We start from the raw sequence: 24139 nt of genomic DNA on the forward strand, positions 1-24139 counted from the left end.
TTTAAAAACTACATATGGTAAGACCAAAAGTTATGCTCTTAGCAAGGAAAGACAATTTGGGGTTTATTTACCTGCTGAAGTTTGAGAATTTCACCGGTATCAAAGAGCTGCCTCCCTGAACAAGAGTGGATTTCATGTGAAAGACTAAAAAATAGTAATTACTATATATGTTTAAAACTATTTAGGGAAAACATAAAACATACACTCTGGATAACTCAATAAATAACATTCCATATCAAGTTTAAGTAATGGTAGATTTTATCTTCAACCTCTGTTTGTTGTATCCATTAAACATAGTATCTATTCTATGTAAGGTAAGCACATCTGCTTAACTCCGTCCTCAATTAAGGTATTGCAGTTCTCTCTATTGTCATGTTCATAACGTGAGTTTCTACCCAGAGAAATTTGAAATGCATTTATTTTTAACCTATATTTATGCTTTGACACCAATTGATCTTTGTTCAAGCAATACTATAGACAATAGAAAAATTGTATACATAGTAAAAATACTAAAAAAGTTTATTAGTTGTTATAGCACTTAAGCACTTAAGCAAGTTAAATTTCCAAGTAATGTATTTCTTTTCTGAAATCTATTGATCAGCAATAGGATGCAAAATAAACTAAATCAAATTTCACATCTCTTTCAATGCGGCTTTTGAAATTCTGAGTAATGACTCAGGTTGAGCCATTAATGTAAATCCTGAAAACTTAAATAGTTTCTTGATACTTTTCATTTTGGGGCATCTTTTAAAGAAACAACAGATGCCTCTCCACATGCATTCTAAAAATCAATACAATTAATCAATAATGCTCTCCACAGGTAATAAATGCTGAGAAGCATTTCTGCCTATCTATATTGATCGAGAGAATTGCTTCAAATTGCTTCTGATGTGTATAAAAATCATTTCCTTATTGATCAAAGACTCTCTTTTCCTCTCTGATATGTTATTTCATACGTGGCACACAATTGTTCTAGACTTTATTCTTGTATATTTGTGATTTCCCATGATCTGTCCTATGAGACGAATTTGAATGAAATGTAAAATGAGTATTTTTGTTTTGGGGGGGAATATATTGCTAAATTTTAGTGAAAGCATTAATAATCATAAGAAATTACTGAAATTATTTTAATGAAAAATATAAGATGTAGTTCATTCACATTTTTATTATTTAGAATAAGATTAACATTTGAGTCTGCTTTTATTTCTTAAAGCTTTTCCATTTAATCCAGAATGGTGTTATTCCCGATGGTATAAATAGTAGAAAACAGCATAGTTTTAGTCAAGTATTGATTCATAATATTGCTGGAAAATTATTTTTTTTGTAACATGAACCAACATGGAAGTGAATTTTTCTTAATATATATGTTAAGTGTATAGTCATAGAGTAACTAGAAAAGTATGTATTCTAAATTAATTTTCTAAACAATAAATTTATAATTTCATGAGATCCAGCCTTTAATAAGTGTGATTAAATAGGACTCTGTTCATCTTCGGCACAAACAATGTATGCATCCACAGTTGCCTTGGTTAGCAGTGATGGCAACTGACTGATAGCTCATTGGTAAATGTTATTAGGTCAATTAGGACGTTTTCCAAGGAAGCTCAACTTCAAACTCTTGATACATTAACTAGCACTGTGAATTATTCCTCCAATAACAAAAAAAGCTCAAAGATTCCTATCAAAATGATTTAGCAAATTTCATAACCTGTGCTCCCTATTTTTCTTTCTAAAGTTTCCATTACAAAATGACATTTTGTTCAATGAATACATTGCCACGGAATGTGTTGCTGAACGAGTATCTTCTTAAAACTTGATCGCCAGTTTAATGCTTCCAGAAGGTTTTATTCGTCTCATAATTTTTATTTGTTTATTAGGGGGTTGTCATTATTGACAACCGAAGTTCCCGTATCTCTGTCGTAGATCACTTTACTTTATCAATCTAACAATTTAATTGTATCCTTTTTAATTCTGAAGGAATCTTTAACACAAAACAAATTAAGTTGAAATCTTTTAACCAAACAAGAACTATTTCTTTTTCATGAGCAATCTGTGTATTCCCAGAAAGCTAATTTCACAGTAAGATTCTCAGAGTCAATACATGCCGTTAGGGGAACCACAGAAATGAAAATTTTGAAATATTTCTTGTACTTAAGTAGAAATTAATTGCAGATATTCCTAGGAACAAGCGAAGATGCAGCTGGAAACTGGAGCTGCACCCCCGAGAGATGTTTACTCTGGCTCCTGCTGTGTTTTAGTGAGGGCAGCTTAATCACAGTGGGAGACACAACATTGAGCCAATCAATAACAATTCATCCGGAGGAATTAGGGTATGATGTAGAGGATAAGAGCATGACTTTTTGGAGTCATACAGGCTCAAATCCAGACCCCACTACTTAATAAGCTGTGTGGCCTTTGCAGAAGTTGCTTTTATCTCTCTAAGCCTCCCCTTCCTCTCTGGAACAGGATATGTGCTGGCACTGCCCATTTGAGCTATAACGTGAACTATGTCATTTTACATTTTTACTAGCTACGTTTTCAAAAAACAGGGAAATTAATTTCAAAATATATATTATTAAATGCAATATGTCCAAAATAGTATCACCTATGTAATCAATATAAAAATTATTGATGAACTTTTTTCACATCAAGTCTTTGTCACCTGGTGGGCATTTTAGTTATATCACATTTCTGTTTGCAGTAATTGCGTTTCAAATTCTCAGTAGCCACGGTGAGTCACATCTGCTTGTAACGGACAGTGCAGGTATATGGTTTCACCATAAGGATGTTTTAAGGATAAAATGAGACAATGTGTATAAAGGGCTTAGGACAGACAGCACTTGGCAAATAGTAAGCACTAAAAAATATAGTTGTGAAAACTGTTACTATTTCCATTGAGTATTGACTACAACAGCCAGTGTGCTTAGCTGGGGAAGGGGAGGCAACACTATGACACAGCCCCTGTTCCTGAATAATTACAAATTTAAGGAGGCAGGATAAATACATAGTTAACTATTATTTATGGCATCTTATTATCACATGAATGGTATGAATAAAAAGAAAAAAAATGTTCAAAAGAGGAAGATCACTTGGGATACCTTATACTTAATTAGTGAAGAAAGAGTCATTTTGAACTGGGATTTAATGAATAGGTGGACTTTTATTAGGAAGATAGATGGTCAGGGACCATGGAGACCACTAAGGGAAATATTCCAAAAGGAATAATGAGAGTAACAATCCAAAGTCGAGGAAGTAAAAAATATATTCAGTAAATAATGGCAAGTCGTTTGATGAACACAGGGTTCATGTAAAAGTGCACTTGGGTGAGTAAATGCAGATTTGTTCAAAATGTAAACATTTTAAAAGCCATGCGAAAACACTAGGACCATTACTCAGTGTCAGAGGAAATACTACTACTACTGCTGCTGCTGCTACTACTACTACTAATACTGCTACTACTACTACTAATAATAATAAAGTATTAATTGGGAGTCAAAAATGTAATTCACCCAGATTCTACAACTGCCATGAATATGTTTTCTTATTTTGGGCAAGCCGGTTTATATCACTCTTTTGTCTGGGTATGAAACAGAGTTTGTTGCTGCTGCTGCCGCTCTTGTTGTTATAGTCACATTTATGGTATTTCAGGATAGGAGTGACATCATGGAAGAAACACCTTCGGAATTAGTAGAGGTAGATTTAAAAGTAAAGACATTGTAACAAAAAGGTGACTTGGGGTCTCGTCTCAATGGTCCTGACATCTGAAGTTAATGACTCTAACATTGTGGATCCAAACAGTTGGAAATGGGACGATCATAGAAAATTAGTGAAGAAGAACAGGTAGAACTTGGGTTGAGGATGGAGAAGGAGAAATGGTGATAAATGAACTACTGCCCTTGGGAACCTGGAAAAGAGAGAATTTGGTATTTGAATTAGAAATGGAAGAAATAGGGAAATAATTTTGCTGGTGATAAGGAAGAGATGTAATGAGTTGGTTTTTGTTTTAGGTACCAGTTTGGTACAATTTTTAGTATGTATAATATATACACCAAAAATGTGTGTATTTAAGAATTAATGGCTATATGTGAAGGATAACATCTGCAAGAACATGGATATTTTAGGTTCAGAGTTTCACAAGTAGTAAAACCAACATGGAATAAAAGAATTATGTAATTAACATGAGCATTAAATTAACAATCCTATTTACCTAGTAAATTCAGTGGCATTCAGAGAGGGGCCTCCAGGTGTCACCTTACCTGAATCTTAATTTGTGAAAGAAATGTTCAAGCCAATAAATGAAGCAAGACTTTTGAATATAAAAGAGATTCATACAAATCCCAGTTTAACCTTCTCTAAGTCTCATTCTTCATTAGATAGGAAGGGGGGATATCTTATCTCGTGGGGTTGAGTGCAGAACGTGTGAAGTAACACATGGAGCTCTAAATGATGCTTACTCTAAACGTATTCCCGTAGACCTACAAGACAAAGAAATTGGCTCATATTTTTGTTATTTAAAAAATATAATAAGGGTCTTTCTATTTCTTTTTATATCACACTACAACTCCTTATGCAACAAGTATTATTAAACACTGACGATGTCAACTTTTATGATTGGTGTCAAAATATTGCAATATTAAGCAGATGCAGAATTCCTAAATTTAAGAAGAATTGGTCTAGGTTAAAAGTCAAGTAAGTGTTGAAAAGCTTAAGAGAACTCTTGTTTTCTTTAACCTTTTACCAGATCTAATATTAATTGGAGCTCTATATTGTTTTCTACACTCAAGATCATGTTGATGTCAGTGAAAATGGTGAACTAAGGACCTCCAAAAGGTCACCCTTTCATTAAAGCAATTTTAAACACTGAAAGAAAAGAGAGAGAACTCATGGCTATTCTATCTATACTCTCAAAATCAAATTGAATGACCACAGATGTATGTATCTACAATTAATTTAAAATTCTGCAGTTTGGAAAAGTGCCAATATTTTTTACCTTTTATTTTTATAAGATAAAAGTTTCCAATTTATGTTGGTTTATCCAAAGTGATGACATGCACCCAGATAAAATTTCACCACTTGATTTTCATGGGCTAATTCATTCTATAAACTCTTCACAAGTTCTATTGGCTAATGATGCTTATATCCGTAAGTACATTAAAATATTTGACTTTTTATTGCAAATCCAATTGAGTCTGCTTAGCTCAAAATATTACTAGACCTTTTTTTTCAAAAATTGCTTTTTAAAGCAAAGTATAAAGGAGCTATATCATTTTAAGAAATGTGTAAGTTTATTTTAAACTAAAATTTAAAAGACCTACTAACTTTTAAACGTTGGTTGGTTCATTTAATAGCAGAGCATTACTCTGAGGGTATGTGTAATTTAGTGCTTATCTTAGCCAAAAGAAGTTGGCAAATTTATCTAATAATGTAAAATGGATAGCAACACATTATCCTCATGAAAATCCCATTAGTCAATGTAAAAGATACTGATTTAACTCACAAGAAAATATTCTGAAATCTTGGTAGATAAACGTAAGTGTTAACTTTTTCAGAGAGGTGTGAGTGAGTGATGTCATAATCACTCACTACTGATATATACTGAGTTATCTGTATAAAATAATAGCAATTTAATAATATTATCATTAAAAAACTGTATTAATCTTCTCCCCAGACTGCTTATTTTTTTCCCATTCTGTGAAAAGTTTGGGCATCCTAACAGCTTACATGTTAACTAAAGAAAAGAAGCAAGTCATTTTTTTCATAACTGATGTTCAAATATTTATTTATATGTTAAATTTTAAATACCTTTGTGAATTAATTTGGCTATCTTTATATTAAATAATGTTGATAAACTGTATTATTCTTTGTCTTTTAATCACATACTCTCAATCTATGTGATATTTGTGGAATGCATGTATTCATACTTTGGTATAATTATTCTCATTAAAATACTATGCTAAATGATATGTTAAATAATCTATTCAGGAATTACATGTTAGCAGACAAATAAATGTAATTTATTATTTATTTTTAAGTTATATTTCAAGAAACATATTTGCTCTAACAATAACACTATTAATGCAAGATTTTGGTACGTTTTTATGTTACTATTTAAATTTGTATTTATACTATATTTTAGTTCTGTTGGCCAAGTTTTGACGTAGCTAAATCTATAATAGTCCCCAAAGTTGTCATTAAGACGCTGACATTGAGATGAGAAATAATTTGTGTGGTTTCTGTCTGGTTCTGGTATCAAGACAATTCTGGCATCACAGAATGAGTTTGGAAGGTTCCCTTCACCTTGAAATGTTTGGAATAGTTTGAGATGTACAGGTATTACTTCTTTAAATGTTCGGTAGAATGCACCTATGGGAGTTTTTTGATTGCTGATTCAATTTAATTACTAGTAATCAATATATTCAAATTTCCTGTTTCTTTTGGTTCATTCTTAGAAGATTATATGTTTCTAGATATTTATCCTTTTTTTTTCTTCTAGTTTGTCCAACTTGTTGTTGTTTTTTCCTAATTTGTCCATGATCCTTTATATTCTGTGGTGTTGTCGCTTCTCCACTTTCATTTCTGATTTTGTTTACTTGGGCTCTCTTTTTTTCTTGAGTATAACTAAAGTTTTATCAATTTTGCTTATCTTTTCAAATGACCAACTCTTAGTTTCATTGATCTTTTCCATTGTGTTTTTAGTCTCTATTTCATTTATATCTACCCTGATCTTATCTTTATTATTTACTTCCTTCTACTAACTTTGGGTTTTGTTTATTCTTCTTATTTTGTTCCTTTAAGTGTACATTTAGATTGCTTATTTAAACCTTTGTTTGTTTGTTTGTTTGTTTGTTTGTTTGTTTGTTTGTTTGAGGCAGGCCCGTATTGCTATAAATGTCCCTCTTAGAACTGTTTTGCTGCGTCCTATTAATTTTAGAGAGTCATGTTTCTATTTTCAATTATCTCTAGACATATTTTTATTTCCCCTTTGATTTCTTCTTTGAGCTTTTGATTGTTTAGTAGTATGTTGTTACGTGTCCATATGTTGGTGCTTTTTCCAGTTTCTTCTTGTAATCGATTTAAACTTTCCTACTGCTGTGATTGGAAAAGACACTTGATATGATTTCACCTTTTTAAAATTTATTGCAACTTGTTTTATAGCCTAATAAGTCATTTACCCTGGAGAATATGCCATGTGCACTTAAAAAGAATGCACATTCTGCAGTTTTGGAAAGAATGTTCTATAAATACCAATTAGGTCCATATGATCTAATGTGTTGTTTAAGGCCAATGTTTCCTTTTATATTTTTTTTCTCTCATGATTTATTCATTCATGTAAGTGGGACATTAATGTCTCCTACTATTATTGCATTACTCTCAATTTCTTTATGCTTATTAATATCTTCTTAAAATATTTAGGTGCATGTATGTTGGGTGTACAAATATTTACAAACATTATTTTTTTCTTCTTGGATTGACTACTTGATCATTATGTATTGTACTTTTTTGTCTCTTTTTTACAGTCTTTTTTTTTTTTTTTTTTTTATCCTCACCCGAGGACATTTTTCCATTTTTTGTACAGATAGAGTGGGAGGGAGAAAGAGAGAGAGAGAGAGAGAGGGAAACATCGATGTGAAAGGGACACATCGAGTGGCTGCCACCCGCACGACCAACCAGGGCCGGGGACAAACTGCAACCGAGGTACATGCCCTTAGCGGGAACCGAACCCGGGTCTCTCCAGACCGCAGGCCGATGCTCTAACCGCTTAGCCAAACAGGCCAGGGCTTTACAGTCTTTGTTTTAATACCTATTGTGTTTTATATAAGGATTGCTACCCCAGGTTTCTTTTTGTTTCTATTTGGAATATCTTTTTCCACTTCTTCACTTTCAATTTCTGTGTGTCTTTTGATCTGCATGGAATCTCTTGTAGGCAGCATATAGATGTCTTATTTATTGTTTTTTATTAAAAAATCCATTCGGCCCTGGCCGGTTTTGCTCAGTGGTTAGAGCATCAGCCTGTGGTCCAGAGAGACCTGGGTTTGGTTCCCGCTAAGGGCACGTACTTCTATTGTCCCCGGCCCTGGTTGGGTCATGTGTGCAGGAGACAGCCACTCAATGTGTCCTTTTCACATTGATGTCTCTCTCTCTCTCTCCCTCCCTCTCCCTCCCACTCTATCTGAACAAAAAAATGGAAAAATGTTATCAGGTGAGGATAAAAAAAAAATCAATTCAGCCACCTTAAGTCTTTTAATTTAGGCATTAATTCATTTACTTTAAAGTAATTATTTATAGGTATATATTATTGTATTTATTGGAATTTTAATTATTTGTTGTTTTTGTAGTTTTGCTGTTTGTTTTTTTTTTTTCTTTTCTTTTTCCCTTCCATTGTGATATGCTGGTTTTATTTAGTATTAAGTTTGGGTTTCTTTCTCTTTATTTATTGTGTATCTTTTGTAGGTGTTGCTTTGCGGTTACCATGAGGTTTATATATATCTATGGTATCTATCTATCTATCTGTCTATCTAGAGTCTAGATAAATATATCTATATCTATGTCAGTATCTTTATATCTATGTCTCTGTCTATATCTTATATAGATATATATTGTATAGAGCGATATTATATAGATATATTTATTTACATAGACTAGGTATATAGATATCGATATGGATATTGATAATATATCTATTATATAGATGGATATTATATAATATATACTATTATATAGATATAGATGATATAGATATATAGATATATAACAGTCTATTTTAGGCTGATGGCATTTATGTTGGAATGCATTTTGAAAATACTACATTTTTACTCGCTTCTTCGTACTTTGTTTCTGACATCATATTTTTGTTTTGTGTGTTTCCTATTTACTTATTGTGTTTATATAGAATTTTGCTACTTTGTGTTTTAACACACTAGCTTTTTACGTGACTGACCCACTGTCTTTACTACATATTTGCCTCTACTTGTGAGATTTTTTTTTTCATGTATATATATATTTTTAACCTCTGATTATGGCTCTTTTTTCCACACTTAAAAATATTTTAACATTTCTTGTAAAGTACATTTAGTGGTGATGAATGTTAGTTTGTGCTTTCCTGGAAAACTCTTATGCTCCTTCAAGTTTGAATAATAACCTTGCCAGGTAGAATAATCTAGGTTGTGGATTTCTTTATTTCAGCAATTTAAATATATCCTGCCATTTCCGTCTGGCTTACAAAGTTTCTACTGAGAAATCAACTAAAGCCCTTATGGCATTTTCTTTGTATCTGACTAGTTTTATTGCTCTTGCTGCCTTCAAAGCTCTCTCTTTAATTTTGCCATTTTAATTACAGCATGTCTTAGTGTGTGTCTATTTGGGTTCATCTTGTTGGGAACTCTCTGTGCTTCCTAAACCTGGATGTCTGCTTCCTTCCCAACTTTAGGAAAGTTTTAGCCATTAAGGTCCTTTAAACTATTGTCATTTTCAATTCTTTTTTTTCCTTTTTACTTTTCTGATTGGGTGATATGTACTGCTCTGTCTTCCAGGTCAATAACCTGTTCTTCTGTATTATCTAACCTACTGTTGATTCCCTCTAGTGATAGATAGATAGATAGATAGATAGATAGATAGATAGATAGATAGATATTTCAGATATATATAATTTCAAATATATATATATAAAATTTCAGATATTATATTCTTCACCTCTGAATTATTCTGTATTATATATTCTAACTCTTTATGTTCTCACTGAGTTTCTCTATTCTTCTCCCAAATTCTGTGAGCATCCCTAAGACTATTACTTTGAGTTCTTTATCAGTAATATTAGTTATATCCACTTCATTGGTGGTTTTCATTCTGTTTCTTTCTTTTCTTTTTTTTCCTGTTCTTTAATTTGGAACATACTGCTTTGTCTTTTCATTTTGTTTTACTTTCTGTGTTTGTATTCACATATTAGATGAAAGAGCTATCTCTGACAATATTGAAAAAGTGGACTTGAGTAGGAGCAACCTTTTTGTAGACTTTGTATGCTGAGTGGTTTTGGCAGGCCAGCTGAAGCTTAAGTGGGTGTGTGTGGCTCCTGAGGGGCATGGCTAGAGTGCTAGGACCAAGCTCCCATCCACACTGTCTAGGTGGATGGGAAATATAAAAATGGTGCTCACAAACACCTCTAATCCTAGAGAGTTTCCACAAGTTCTGAAAGTTCCTGCAGTTCTCTACCTGATTGGCTGGCCCTTGGGGCCAGTAAGTAGAATTTTTTCACATATAGTCTAAGAACCTTTTAAGTCACTATTGTACTGTTATACCCTAGAATAGGTTAGTCTGTCCGCAAGGGCCCCTCAGTAATATTTCTCCCTACTACAAGTCACTTGTGAGAGTGGGCTTGCCATGACTATCGTGTCTCCATTTCTCCTATCCTTCTCTATGTGGTTCCTCTCTCATTTCTTGTGCAGAAGCTGTTCAATCAGTCCTCAGTTCTTCAGGAGGAATTGTTTTATGTGTAGGTGTATGTTAGTTGTGTGTTCATGGGAGCAGGTGAGTTCTGGGTCTTCTTGTACCTTTTGTTCTGGGCCATCTTCACCTTAATCCAATATACTTTTAATAAAATTAAACATGATTATAAATTTATACCCCTTAGTTCAAGTAAACCTAAGAAACCATATCATAAACTTGATGACTCAAATTTGTTCTAGCAAAGACAACATTTAAAAAAACACCTCTGGCATTGTGCCACTGAATTGTATTATCCTATCATTACATTCCAGTATTATCATTTTCTCCATGTTATTAAACAAATTTTCTGAAATCACCAAGAACCTTTATAATTATTTCTAATTATAAATTTTATATATTTGACTTGGACAAAAGATAATGAATTAATGCTAATTCTTTCATTTTTTTCTTTATGGGCTTTGATTCTGTTTGGTTTCAAAAATAGTAGTCAATATTTACTCCCTTCTTAGCTGTTACATGAAGACTATGAAAAAAAAGTTATTTGTTTTATTCTTGGAAAAGTCACAAGCAGCATTTGCCTGTAGAGGCAGGAAGTGAAATCTATATGCAATGCCTCTGTCAGCAAAGACTTTGTAGAAGAGGGTTTATAATAAATATTCACATCTGCTGCTTTGGACACTTTAATCCATCGTAAGGAATCTTTGCTGTGTCAGGCTTTGTTCTAGATGAAGAAGCCCAGTAGTTATAAAGGTTTGCAAATAAGCTATATTTATCATGGTTAGCTTTATTTTTATAACTTTTTTTCTGTTTTAGAGATATTCATGACAATTTTTAGTATAATGTGTGACTAAATATTTTACTGAAACTTTTATGGTGATATCATAGAATTTTCATGATGGAATAGACAAATTTTATTTTCACAATATATCATCTACTTAAAATTTGTCAAGAAGGCATCATTGATAACAATGTTAGCTGGATGGGGAAAACATAATTCAAAGTGCTTGTGATTGCCTGCTAGGTCCCTTCATACACAGGGTATCATCTCAAGCAAGTTTCTTGATTTTTCCAAACCTCTCTTTTTTTATCTATATAATGGAGTTACTATTATTCTTTATTATTATGTTATTATAAGGATCATATGAAATTATCCATATTATGTAGCTAAATCCAGTATCTAGCATGTTGAGAAGTTTAATGAATTTTTATTTTTTATTTTTCATTTTTTTGGTACCTGCCCCTAGCGGGAACCAAACCCAGAACTCTCTGGTCCACAGGCTGATGCTCCAACCACTGAGCTAAACCAGCCAGGGCCAAAATGTTGTACGAAGTCCTTCAAGCAGGAATCAAACCAGCGACCTAAGGATTTTAAATATGTATACTAAAATTATACTTTATGCTTTTGAAGTTTTATTAGCTAATCCCATGAATAGTACCATTATGTTTATTTACCCCACACACTGAATTTATGTAAATATAATCTATTGCTTTTACTTACCTCCAAATTTCCTGATAGTTTGCTACTGAACTTTTAAAAATAAAAGTATTAGTTAGAATTAGATTGCTGATATTTTCTTCCCTTTACCAAAATTATTCACTCAAAAATATATGGTATAAAATTATGAGAATACTCTGTGTTGCATTCAGTTCTCTTAGTAACAAAAATTTAACAAAATTTTGAATTATAGAGTAAAAAAACTGGTCATTTTTGAAATGGAGATATTTTCACTTCAACTCCAAAGAAATTTGTTGAGTTAATAAGTGTCACAGTTTTTAAAGCATAAATGTATTATTATAGCCTTAAGTAACAGTATAATTATGAGAAAAAGCTTAATCATAATACAAATTTTAAAATATAAATAAATTATACACTATATACATGTGTATTTGCCATAGATACATTTGAAGTCTATTTTTTAAAACAATTTTTCACAAATACTTCACTTAAAAAGAAAAGCTGTGTTGCTTAGTGCTTTCAACTCCTCAAAATTATTAACCCCCAATTTAAGGAAACTAGCAGAGCTTTTGATGGCCTCTGCATAGAATGTGAGTAAAACATTAGGTTTTACTTTTTCATTTTAAATTTTTGTAATTTAATCATCCACATGTTTTCATTTTGACTGGAATTATTTTCTATACAAACAGAAGCTAATTCATATTTAATGACTGATATCTAAATTGAATGAGTCTGTTGAATTAAAATGGAAACAAAATTATATGTTCCATTGCTTAGAAACTGTGACTGCTTGAAATAAAACTTTGATATTCCTCTCTCTCTCTCTCTCTCTCTCTCTCTCTCTCTCTCTCCCCCCCCCCCCTCTCAGGTCGAGTATTAGCCCAAGCGAGTGGCAGTGGGATTATTCATTTGCTGGATCTTAAATCAGGGCAGATTCACAAATTGGTGAGCCATGAGAACGAAGCTCACACAGTCGTGTTTTCTCATGATGGAGAGAGTCTGTTTTCCGGAGGCTCTAAGGGCACTGTTCGAATGTGGTCTTGATGTCAGCACATCCCACTGCAGCGGGCATTCCCTTTAAGGCTTAAAAATGCCTCACATAGTCCCAAACCAGTAAATACCTGGTTAAATATGACAGCAGGTAACACTTCTAATCTGCTTTAAAACATGCTTTGAAAATATATTTTAATGCTCATACTGTTAACAATAATAAAAAAAAAAACTTTCTGTTCATTTATTTGTGTTTGGGTCTTTTTTTCTTATTTTGATAAGATTTTAGAGACAGCATTTTTGCTAGGGGTTTGGAAGAAACAGCTTTACAATGACGCCTAATGACAGACTAGATGAATTACAGGAGATTGATTTGGAATGTTAGAGAACAAACCGCAGAACCAAGCTACTTTTTAAAAAATCAAATTCAAGCTGCAGGAAGACCTGAAGTTTAACCATGTAGCACATGGAAAGTGTTTCTTCAACCAAAGAGTCCATTAGAATTGGGGAGCATACATTTTTGCAGATTCTTTGACAACGATTATGCTTTATCTATTAATAATAATCAGAAACTGAACTGGCTTAAACCAAAATGCAATGCTCTTCCTGAACTTTCATCTCTGCAGCCCATCCAGGAACGCATTAAGTATAATTACAATGTTTATTTTTTTATTGTAATTTCAATGCAAATAAGTATCTCGCACTTAAAGTGCCCCCCCCCCCCCCCCCCCCCCCCCCCCCATGCAGGCATCAGCTGTATAAAGTGCGACTGCTTAGAGAACACTAGCCTGGTCTAAAGAAGCAGCTGGGGATTTCGACCGAGATGGGTTCAGAAGCCAGTTGGCGCTGTCCGTGGTGCTGAGGAATTCCCGGCTGCCGGCAGAATGAGCTCCAAATCAGCAGTCTGCAAACTGCTCTCAGTGATGCAGAAACCCAGCTAAAGTTGCTCCTTTCCTTCACGTCCACAGTTAGTATTTTCTGGTGTGTAAGAGAGGACTCAAGCAACATATTGTGGATGATGCTGATGTTATTGCCAGCGGAGCGGGTTTTAAGCTACAGCATGCTGTTGCTGTTTGTGATCCACAGAGCCTAGCCAAATCACCTCTACTGCCGTAGCAAACACTGTGTAAGTGAACTCATGTGTGGAGGAGGCGTAATCAGCCGGGAAATTTCATAGAAGGATCTGAAAAAATCCTACAAAATAAGTTCAACATGATTCTGCTATTGGGGTCTGGATTTCTACAGGACCAGCATTGCTTCTTGCTTTGAATTTTGAAGACAGGTCCAAAGCATATTTCTTATGTGTGTCTGCTGTATTTCTCTCTGGAAGGGCGGGAGACTGCTTCTTGACTGTGGTTTGAAATGAGAGGTAGAGAGAATGGATTGCCTTTGATTCAAACCTGAAAATGCATTCTTTGGATAATTAAAGAGGAACTACTTTTCTAAATCATACCTGATCTTTTACTTCATATTGGTCTATGACCCCCATCACCACCATTAACCTCCAGAGTGATTAGGTAAGTATATCTTATGACATGAGTTATGTTTGTTTTCTCAAAGATATAGATGCAGTCATTTTAAATGATATGTAGCAATGTGGGGAGGGGGGAAAGTTTAGCTAGAAAGTGATCTTCCATTCAGCAATGTTTGCTTACTTATTAAACATCTTCAGATAAACATTTTATTGGGTTTCTCTAATGTTTTCTCTTAAATAGTGTCTTTAACTGCACTAGAGCAGCTCAATTAAAAAGGAATTTTAAAAAATATCTTAAGAACTTTGTTATATTGGAAAGAAAATCAGGTTTTCTTCATGCAGATTTTAAAAGGTATTTTATATAATAAAAGCATGTTTAATGTTTACTTGAAGTAGATATTACACCCCCTTTTACCTTTAAGTTTACATTTGCCATAACCTGACATTAATGCCTACCTGTAGCTTTCAGAGAAATCATTTCTGTCTATGTCCTTTTGAAGCAGAATTATATGGGTATTTTATATGGCTTATTTTGCATGTATTGACAGGTACTACTGGACTACTATAAGGAAGCATAATAATTTTTTTTCTCCCAAAATAAACTTTCTAAATATGTGAGAGAGATATAAAATGTATGCCCTAATTAGTATATATATATGTATATATATATACATATACATGTATATACATATGCTTTTTCAGAAGCTTCTATAATGTTTGTAGCCTTTGTAGTACTTTAAGAGAAAAAAAAATGCTTTGTCAAAGGGAGCTTCCAGATTCTCAAATAGAATTATAGGTTTGTATTTTTTTGTTCTGTCATGACTCATTATTTTTGACATATTTCTAAAACACTGCATCTCATTCATCATTACCTACCCAAAAGGAATTCTAATATCAGAGAGCAGTTTTGTTTTTTTTTAAGGGAGGGCATGAACATACTACCTTTTGTTTTACTATTACTAGAATTTGCATATCTAACTTAAATGCAAATATTATAGTTCATGAAGTTTCCTAATGCAATTTTACCTTACTTAAAAGTATCATCTGTGTATAAGACTGAAAAGAGATGGTTTATCATTGATCTTATTATAATCTAATAATAAACCTATAAATAGTATCTATAAATGATCTGGAAATGTCCTATATACAATTTCAGTGACATCTGGCATAAAGCCAAAAAAACATTTAAAAAGACAAATTAATATCTGACAATACTGTTCCTTACCTATTACCCCCTAAACATGAGCTGCTAGTGGGCAGCACTCCACACAAGCACTAATACTAAGTGAAGTTTACAAGAATCAATGCCACCAAACTAAAAAGGCATATTTTCTGTGAATGGCAACATGTCATTGCTATTCTGTGAAACCAATAAATAGTTTTAGTCTGGCATTGTTGTGCAAAATATCTTTGGCATATATAAAGAGAGATATATTTTCAAGACTGTTGAATGGTATTTATTATATATGTAATCCATTCAAATAATATTACATGAATTCTAGATTCAACCTGCTCTAGAAAACTCCCTGACACATTTTTCCTGCCCACTAGGAGCTTACTCTCTAAGTAAAATAAAGGTGTGGACAATAATACACAAAAATTTAGTTTTAACAAATTATTTTAAATACAGGGAGTTCTCTTGAATCATTTATTGTTTTAAATTTTTATTCTCTTATTCATTGTGGAATAGTTATGCTATTTTTCTTCTCAGCTATGTTTCAAAATTCAGATTTATATTGACTGAAACAAGTAACCCATGTACGGATCATTGTTTTCTAATTATTGCATAAAGAAGCAGGAATGCTTTTATATTAGCTCTATTCCAATTATGTACATTAAATTGTTGGTTTCTTCCCTTTGTCTTAGAAGTAGAATTTTTCTCATGAATCTCTTGAGTTTTTATACGGATGATTGTAACACATATACATTCTTTCATTGACTAATACACTTTAAAGAATAATAGAAAGTATGAGTTCAATTATTCTGAGTTATTTGTAAATAACTACTTGTAAAATCAACTTTTGAAGTTCAGTAAAATCACTTCTTACAATTTAGACAAAGCCAGACCTTTCAGATTCAGAAAGTAAATCCAACTGAAGGTTCCTATGTGTAATAGCTCCATATAAATTGTCAGGATCAACTCTCCAGACTTCAAAATAAAGTGTAGATGAGGTGTGTCACTCAAACAGATCCCAAATAAACAGGTTAAGAGCATAGGCTTAAATAAATCTATATTTTCTTTATATATGTCAAATTATGTTTTTTAAATATTTATTTTCAGCCTTCCCATCTTGTATCCCCATGGAAGGAGCCGACTATATTCAGTATTAGGAGCACATCCAGAAGCCTTTGAGGAGGGGGATGGCTCTTCATATTCATGAAGCTTGCATACTTCTGTTGGTCATCCCTGGATTGGTCACATCTGCTGCCATCAGTCATGAAGACTATCCTGCTGATGAAGGTGACCAGACCTCCAGTAATGACAATTTGATTTTTGATGACTATCGAGGGAAAGGGTGTGTGGATGACAGTGGCTTTGTATACAAGTTGGGAGAACGATTTTTCCCAGGGCATTCCAACTGTCCATGTGTCTGTGCTCTGGATGGACCTGTTTGCGACCAGCCAGAATGCCCTAAAATTCACCCAAAGTGTACTAAAGTGGAACACAATGGATGCTGTCCGGAGTGCAAAGAAGTGAAAAACTTTTGTGAATATCATGGGAAAAATTACAAAATCTTGGAGGAATTTAAGGTATGAGTTACTACCCATATTTATCCAATACTAACTTTTCACACCACATACTCAGTAAATTCTTACATTAAAATTAAAGCTGGAAAAACATTTTTAAATTTTCCTTTAATTTACAACAATACTCCAGTTAGCGTAAGTACCACTGCAGGCAACGAATAGCTAATTGGTTTGTTGAGCAATACCTAAGGGGTTTCACAATAATCTTTTCTTTCAGAATTATTTGTGGCATGCTAATATATTTTTTTTTCTTAAAAATTTTGTCTGTTTTACTACAAACTATATTTTCTGATGGAAACACTTTTAACTGGGAGCTATGTGTCTATCAAGTCAATATTTAAATTTTATGATATGTTTTGTGTGTGATTTATTAGCCTGGATCTGGGGCCATTTAACCATAGCCTAGAACAATCTGTTCGGTGTGTGAAGAAGCAAGTGCTATGGAGACACAGTTCTGAGCTGTGGTCTTTATACCAAGAATACGCATTGGACCTACTTCTTGTAGAGCATGGTCCCATTCTGTTCTCTGATCATTCGCTTTTTTTTTTTTTTAACTTATAGGACCCCAGAGTGGACTGAAATTTTATCATAGTCCATTATTAAGTGTAGTGAGAGGGAAAAAAAAACTAATTTTTCAGCCTTCATGGTATTTCTTGGCCTTTCTTTTATGCTTATATAATATTTTCAAGTAACGTGGAGTTCATTTTTATCTCTTTATAGAGTCGCTTTTCTCCAATGGCTAGTTTTAATTAGGAGTTCTTACAAGCCATATCTGAGGCCTGAGGGTAAAAATTAATATATCAAATATCTTCCTTAAATATAATGGCAGTTTGTGCTTTGGAGTGTCTGTCCTACTGATGGCTAGATATAAAATATTTTAATTTCATCTAACCAAGTGCAGTGACAAAGCGCTCAGAACCTTATAGGCAAAAGAAGACACAGCTAGTTTTTAGTGTGACCATATATGTTTGAGAAGAATATTCAGTCATTAGTACTGACCAAACTCCTCCACAAGACTCGGATGGTAGAAGAAGTCAATTTGTGGGAAAAAGGGTTTTAACTGATAGTGATCAAAGCATTCTTTATATTAATATTCCATGGCATTCAGTCCATTCCAGATTATGGGTACAACCAGTTCCAGTTTACTCAAGGATACCCAGTCATTCTACCTAGATTCCTAAGGACAGGAGGGGGATTTTAAAGATAATTATCACATTCTACTCTTACACATAAATGTTATTCTAGACTTTTATCTTCCATGTAATATAATACCTTGTTGCACAATATTGAGAAGAGACATGAGAGTCTGGTCAAATGACCATTGTTGACGTCGAATTATAATTTAGAGTGTAATACATTTATTAATGACTTTAGAGTCTCTAAAATATTGGATTATTTTGACATTGGCTGAAGGAGGTTTACAGTTGTGAGTACATGAAAGTTTGTTCTTGTATTAATTGATTAATTTTTATTTTTTTATGCATTTATTATCAACCTACTTTTGTCCACCCCTGTAAGTTCCTGCTATAGTCATTATATAACTCACTGATGTGTACAATTTTTTCCACATGGCTCTCTATGCCATGAAATCTTTAAATGTAATTTTTTCTTTTAAAAAGATGCCACTTTTCCATAACAATTTAGACATTATCTAGGGAAAATTTTTAAGAATGAGGAGCTGAACCAAGAAAGTTTGTTACTTGTCTGAAATTGTCAAGTTATTTTACTATTTACTGCCATTCGAACAATAAAATCTTCATAACCTCTCAAAGCACTTTGGCTCAAGAGCCAGATAGACCTGAATTCAAATCCCAAAATTCATTACTTAGATGCAAGATTTTGGAAAGAGTCCTTAAACTTTTTTGAGCCAGAGGGCTAAAATATGAGCATCATCATAATTACTTCTCTTGGGGGAGGTATTGGAAAGATGTAATGAGATAATTTGCGTGAGGTCATCAGCCTTGAGATGACCGGTACACAATGATAGTGAGCAGATGGCAGTACCTCCCTATGCGAGCCACTGCCCAGGTATTGACTCTGAGCTGAAATTCCTCTCTGTCTTCACCCATGTTTTATCACGGAAGACCAACATGAAGAGTCATTCAGTTGAAATAATTCCAATACCTTTCTTAAAATGTTCCCGTTATCTATGTGAAATATATACACCTAAGTAAATATGAGCCATATTTCAGTTCATCTTGATTTTCTTTCAACTGAGCTTACAAAGGACAAGTAACTAATTTTTAAACATGTATGGAATTTTTACATAATAATCTTGGCATGTTATTAAGGACTTCATATTATGAGATATGTTTACAAGCATTTGTTGGGCTGTTTAGTGCACAGGATAGTATTGATGTAAGGTATCTGGAAGACAAAGTGTCCACTCACTGGGAAAGCATGGACGATGTGGAGAGAGACGGGGTGGGGAGACGGGAAGCAGTCTTCAGGATGGCAAAACTGAGCCCTTTTTTTAAAAACAAATTTTTTCTTTATTGATTTTAGAGAAAGAGGAAAGGAGAGAGAGAGAGAGATAGAAACATCGATGGGAGAGAACATCGACTGGCCATCTCCTGCATGCCCCCACTGGGGATCAGGCCCACAACCTGGGCATGTGCCCTGACCGGGAATCGAACTGGCAACCTCTTGGTGCATGGGTGGACACTCAACCATTGAGCCACACTGGCCGGGCACTGAGCCTGTTTTTAAAGCCGTAATTCACATTGATCTAGGGAGATTAAAGTTCCAAAGAGGAAACTGCTTGAGGACCATCAGAGAATGAGGTGAATAAAGCCTGCAGGAGAGAAGGGAGATGGGACCTTCTCTCCCTTCTCTTCGTAAGAAGCTGGGTCTTACGAAAATCCTATTATAACGAGAGAAGTAAATTTGTATATGTGTTTTGGACAGTGGAAAGAGGAATTGGGCCAAAATATTTAGATTCAATCTAAAGAATAAAAAGGAATAAAAGGCAGGTTGTTGTGAATATAGCTGACCTAGTTAAATATGTTTTTAAACAAGATTACCTTGTAGCCAAACATAAAATTGAGTAAGAGATGAAGATAAATTAATGGCTGGGGGAGGTGAGGCTGTTGCAGAAAACAAAGAGTGAGACAACCAGCATGCACAAGGGCATAAACCTTCAGGACAGTGTTTTGGATAAAAATCTAAATTGCCTAGTATAGTCTAGATTCGACCCGTTGACCTCACCAAGTGCCTCTCAGTCTCAGTGATTTCTCTCCATTCACTTGCACAAGCTGTCCCACACTTTTCCCCCTTTGCACACTTGTGTAAATTCCAGGAGACGACTTCAAAACTCCATCAAAATCTCATCTCCCCTGGGAAGCCCTCTCTGATTGTCCTACTGCAATATCCTGGGCTGGATCTCACTCTTCTGCATCATCTCTCAGCGTGCTGTGCACACGCTAACAACGAGAACAGCCATCACAGCGAGGCACTTTGTGTGTATTAAAATGCATTTCATTTCATCATATCAATATGAGGATTATATTTTTTTGGCATTGTTTTACAGATAAAACTAAAGCGTCAAAGTGTAAGTAGCTTGCCCAAACCTCATACAGCTCTAAATGTATAAACTAGGATTCAAACCCAAGCAGCCTCCCTGCAGAATCTGAGCTCTTTGCCACCTCTGCTGCCTTTATCACGCTACAGTAATATAATCTGACACCACCTGTCTCTCCTGCTAGACAGCGAACCCTTTAAGCCTAGGGGCAGTATTTTCTTTTTTCTCTTCTGTGCCCAACCCCAGCACTACGTGAACCACATAACAGGCATTCAGTACATTTTTGGTAAATGACATAATGAGTCAGATTATAATTGAACTCATAGAATAGAGAAGTTAATTAGAGTTTCTTTAAAGCGCCTTCATTTCTTTTTGTTTATGTGTTGATCTCTTCATTTTAAGCAGTGAACAGAGCACTCAAAGTTCAGAGAGAAAATACTCTTTGGGCCCCTAAAGATGACACACCTTGTTCGCAGAGCCCCTGTCCCCATCTGTGACTTTCTACTTGTCTCCCTACCCCTTCCTAACCAAGGCTTATCTTGGATTGTCTCCCTCCAGATGATACAATGACAGCCCAGCTGGTGTTTCGGTTGAACTGTCTCACTCAAAAACAGTTGTAATACATATGTCCCTCTTTCAATCTTCTCTGATCACCAAATATAAATGTAAATGGAGTCATCAGTGTCACCTGAGAGGAAGAATAACGTTATGTATAAAGGTTGGATTTTTTTTTTTTTCTCAACATGACTAATGCAATCTTAGAAAATAGATTTCTCTCTACTCCTTTTGAAAACTCTAAATTTTCCAGTGTTCCAGTAATATTGTATTAAGATAAAGGTCACTGTATTATAGGTTCTCTCATCTTTCTTTTATGTGTACCCAAGCAAAAAGACACCGGACCTACTTTTGAAGAAATAAGAGGTATAAATAATAAATTACAATAGCACTTTCTACAAAAATGTTGATTGAAAATGTAGGCTCTATCAGCTCCGCCTTAACTATCTTATGCTGAGTTTCCCAAAGGGAGAAATAGTTTCTTATTTTGCTCAGTATTTTTATAACTCTCACTCAGCTAGAATTAGCCTTTTTGGATTTTTTTTATACTTTAAAACTTGTGCTGATTTAGTTTTAGGTCAGATACTGAAGGTTATACCACATGCAGCTGGAAGACATAGTTCAGCTTGTACATAGCCTATCTGACTTTACAGTGATTTTCTCAAGTCCACACCCACTGTCCCTAATTCAGGACTTGGATGTGCCCAAGATCTTCCTTTCTCCGCAGGCATTGACCTTTGTCCTTTTCCCACTGAGGCCCATAGACAGCAGATTAGGTTTTTTATTTTCATTTTTAAAAGGTTCAATGTGGTTATTTCTCATTCTACATATTTTATGTACATATTGTCGCTTTTTTAAAAAAGTAAACATGTTTTTATGCTCTGGTAAACTGCCTAGTTTTTGCCCTGAATTTTGTATTTACTATTTAAATCTGGAGGAAAGAAGCAAAGAGGACAAAAACTTAACCACTTGGAGAATTTTGCCAAGTCATCACATCCATAAAAACTGGAGATGCCAGTTAAGGTTTAGCAGTGACTCACTCGTCAGTGTGGATCTTCACAGGAGGGCGAGTTCTCCAGCTTCCTCGCTAACCTGTGCCCCATCATTAGTCCACTGTTGCATTTAAATCTATGGGAGTTCCATGGAAGTGTTTGAGCAGAAAGGATTTTTTGAATTTAGGTTTGAGAAATTTGTTTGATGTCCTTTTAATTTTAGTATGGCGAAAGAATGGAAGGCAGCATAATCTGGGAGCTGAGGACCCGATGTGTGAGAGAACAGAGGCAGAGAGGCTGAAAAGAAATCTCAGGTGGGGGGACAAACAGTTAACACCTTGCAGACGTACAGTCCACTGCACCACCGTGCCTTTTCTTTGAAAAGCGCAGAAACGACAGTGTTTCCACTAGGAAAGGGAACCGGGCGCATCCTTCCCGAGGTGTGAAGGTTGTATTTATTCTAAGAACAAAAAAGTGGGTGGATCTTGAGTATATGGGCAAATTTGAAAAAAAAACACACAAACTTTTTTTCAAGAATGTTCATAAATTCTAGAGAAGTGGATAATGGAGTTAGCAGGGACATTTGTAAGTTTCAGCTAAAGAAAGTCCTAGAAACCATCATAATTTTATATAATGACCTTCATTTAGGGTCTGTGTGGAGAGACTGAGAAGACTCATTTCATAGCTGCTGACTCTGCAAAATGGCTTGTGTTTTGCAGAGCATATTGTGGTTTTTAATAGTAAAATGTTCTTAGAGTAAATCAGGAATGGCTTCTTTTCCTATAATATAACACAGATTAAGAAACTTGAGTCAGTGATGACCATTGCTCACCTGAGTCTCAGCCCCAGCGAGGAGGACAGTCTCAGGGTGCATATTCCCAGTGGGAATTCCCATCTTTGTAAATAACTAGGGAACCTCTACTTCATATGTATACTTTCTGACCAATATCAGAGATTAGAAGTCAATGTTGTTAAAACAAATTTAGAAAGTTTCTTGTACTCTTCCTCCTTCATTTTATATCGTGCTCACTTGGCATTTTAAAATTCTATTTAACTGCTCTAAATCTACGAAATAGATCAGATGTTTACAATGATTATTTTTTCAGTAACTCCGATGATACTCGCGAATGATTTTCTTCATTTCACACTTTTTAAAATGAGGGTGTGAGTATAAATGGCTTCCAAGGTAACCCTGGAAGGGGAGAAATACCCTGTTTCCAGTCAGAACAGGTCTCTTGCTTTAAATTTTAGGAGAATTGATGGTCAGCCAGCCCTTTGGTTAGTTGTATGTAGAAGTAGTTTTTCATTCTCACCGACCAATGTGTATCGCTGTCCTTCGTATTGCGAGATGCCACTGCTCATGATGGTGACTGTGTGATAAGAATGACTACGAAGATTTGTGACTGGGCTTCTTGTGCCCTGTGCACATGGGCAACCAGTATTTGATTTGCTTCCACACCTGAGATTTGTGGGGCTTGTCATTGTTAGTGACTGTCGCAGAGTTGAGGTCAGCCAGCAGACATTTACAGACCCCCTGCCCATCCCTTACTAACTCCAGTGGTGTGAGAAGATGAAGCCGAAATGGGAGGGACCTGGCAGACCCCTTTCCAAAGTTGAATTCCAATTGTACAAGGTTTTGGATATTTTAGAAATTTACCTATTTTTAATTGTGGCTTTAGTCTCCAAAATACATAGTTGGTCAATGGTACCATATGGACATGCATAATTTTTATATATATTATTTTATAAATCAGGTCTACATATTTGATGCAAATTTTATAGATTAATCTATATCATCTAAATTGAGATTGCTATATACATGCATTGAAGCTTGTGTGTGTGTGTGTGTGTGTGTGTGTGTGTGTGTGTGTTAAATTTGAGGGAGCTGGAATGTTCTTCACAAAAATCTTATTTTAAAATTATGAGAATCCTTTGTTTCTACATTTCCTTATTCACCCTGACCA

General features: G+C 34.4%; 2 protein-coding genes across 2 annotated transcripts in view; both read left to right on the top strand.

The window, feature by feature from the left end:
* The window catches only part of SPAG16 (sperm associated antigen 16), a 694984-nt gene extending 682044 nt beyond the window's left edge, over positions 1–12940 (top strand). Inside the window, exon 16 of the mRNA XM_036254344.1 lies at positions 12765–12940. Within this exon, the coding sequence (XP_036110237.1) occupies positions 12765–12940 (176 nt within the window). The remainder of the gene's footprint in view (positions 1–12764) is intronic.
* An 878-nt stretch (positions 12941–13818) lies between these two features.
* Positions 13819–24139, top strand: part of VWC2L (von Willebrand factor C domain containing 2 like) — a 148645-nt gene continuing 138324 nt past the window's right edge. The window contains exons 1-2 of the mRNA XM_036254345.1: positions 13819–14403; positions 16642–17111. Coding sequence (XP_036110238.1) covers positions 16722–17111 — 390 coding nt within the window. The 5' untranslated portion in view covers positions 13819–14403; positions 16642–16721. The remainder of the gene's footprint in view (positions 14404–16641; positions 17112–24139) is intronic.

Source organism: Molossus molossus, unplaced genomic scaffold, assembly GCF_014108415.1.
Source record: "Molossus molossus isolate mMolMol1 unplaced genomic scaffold, mMolMol1.p scaffold_m16_p_11, whole genome shotgun sequence".
NCBI classification, from domain to species: domain Eukaryota; kingdom Metazoa; phylum Chordata; class Mammalia; order Chiroptera; family Molossidae; genus Molossus; species Molossus molossus.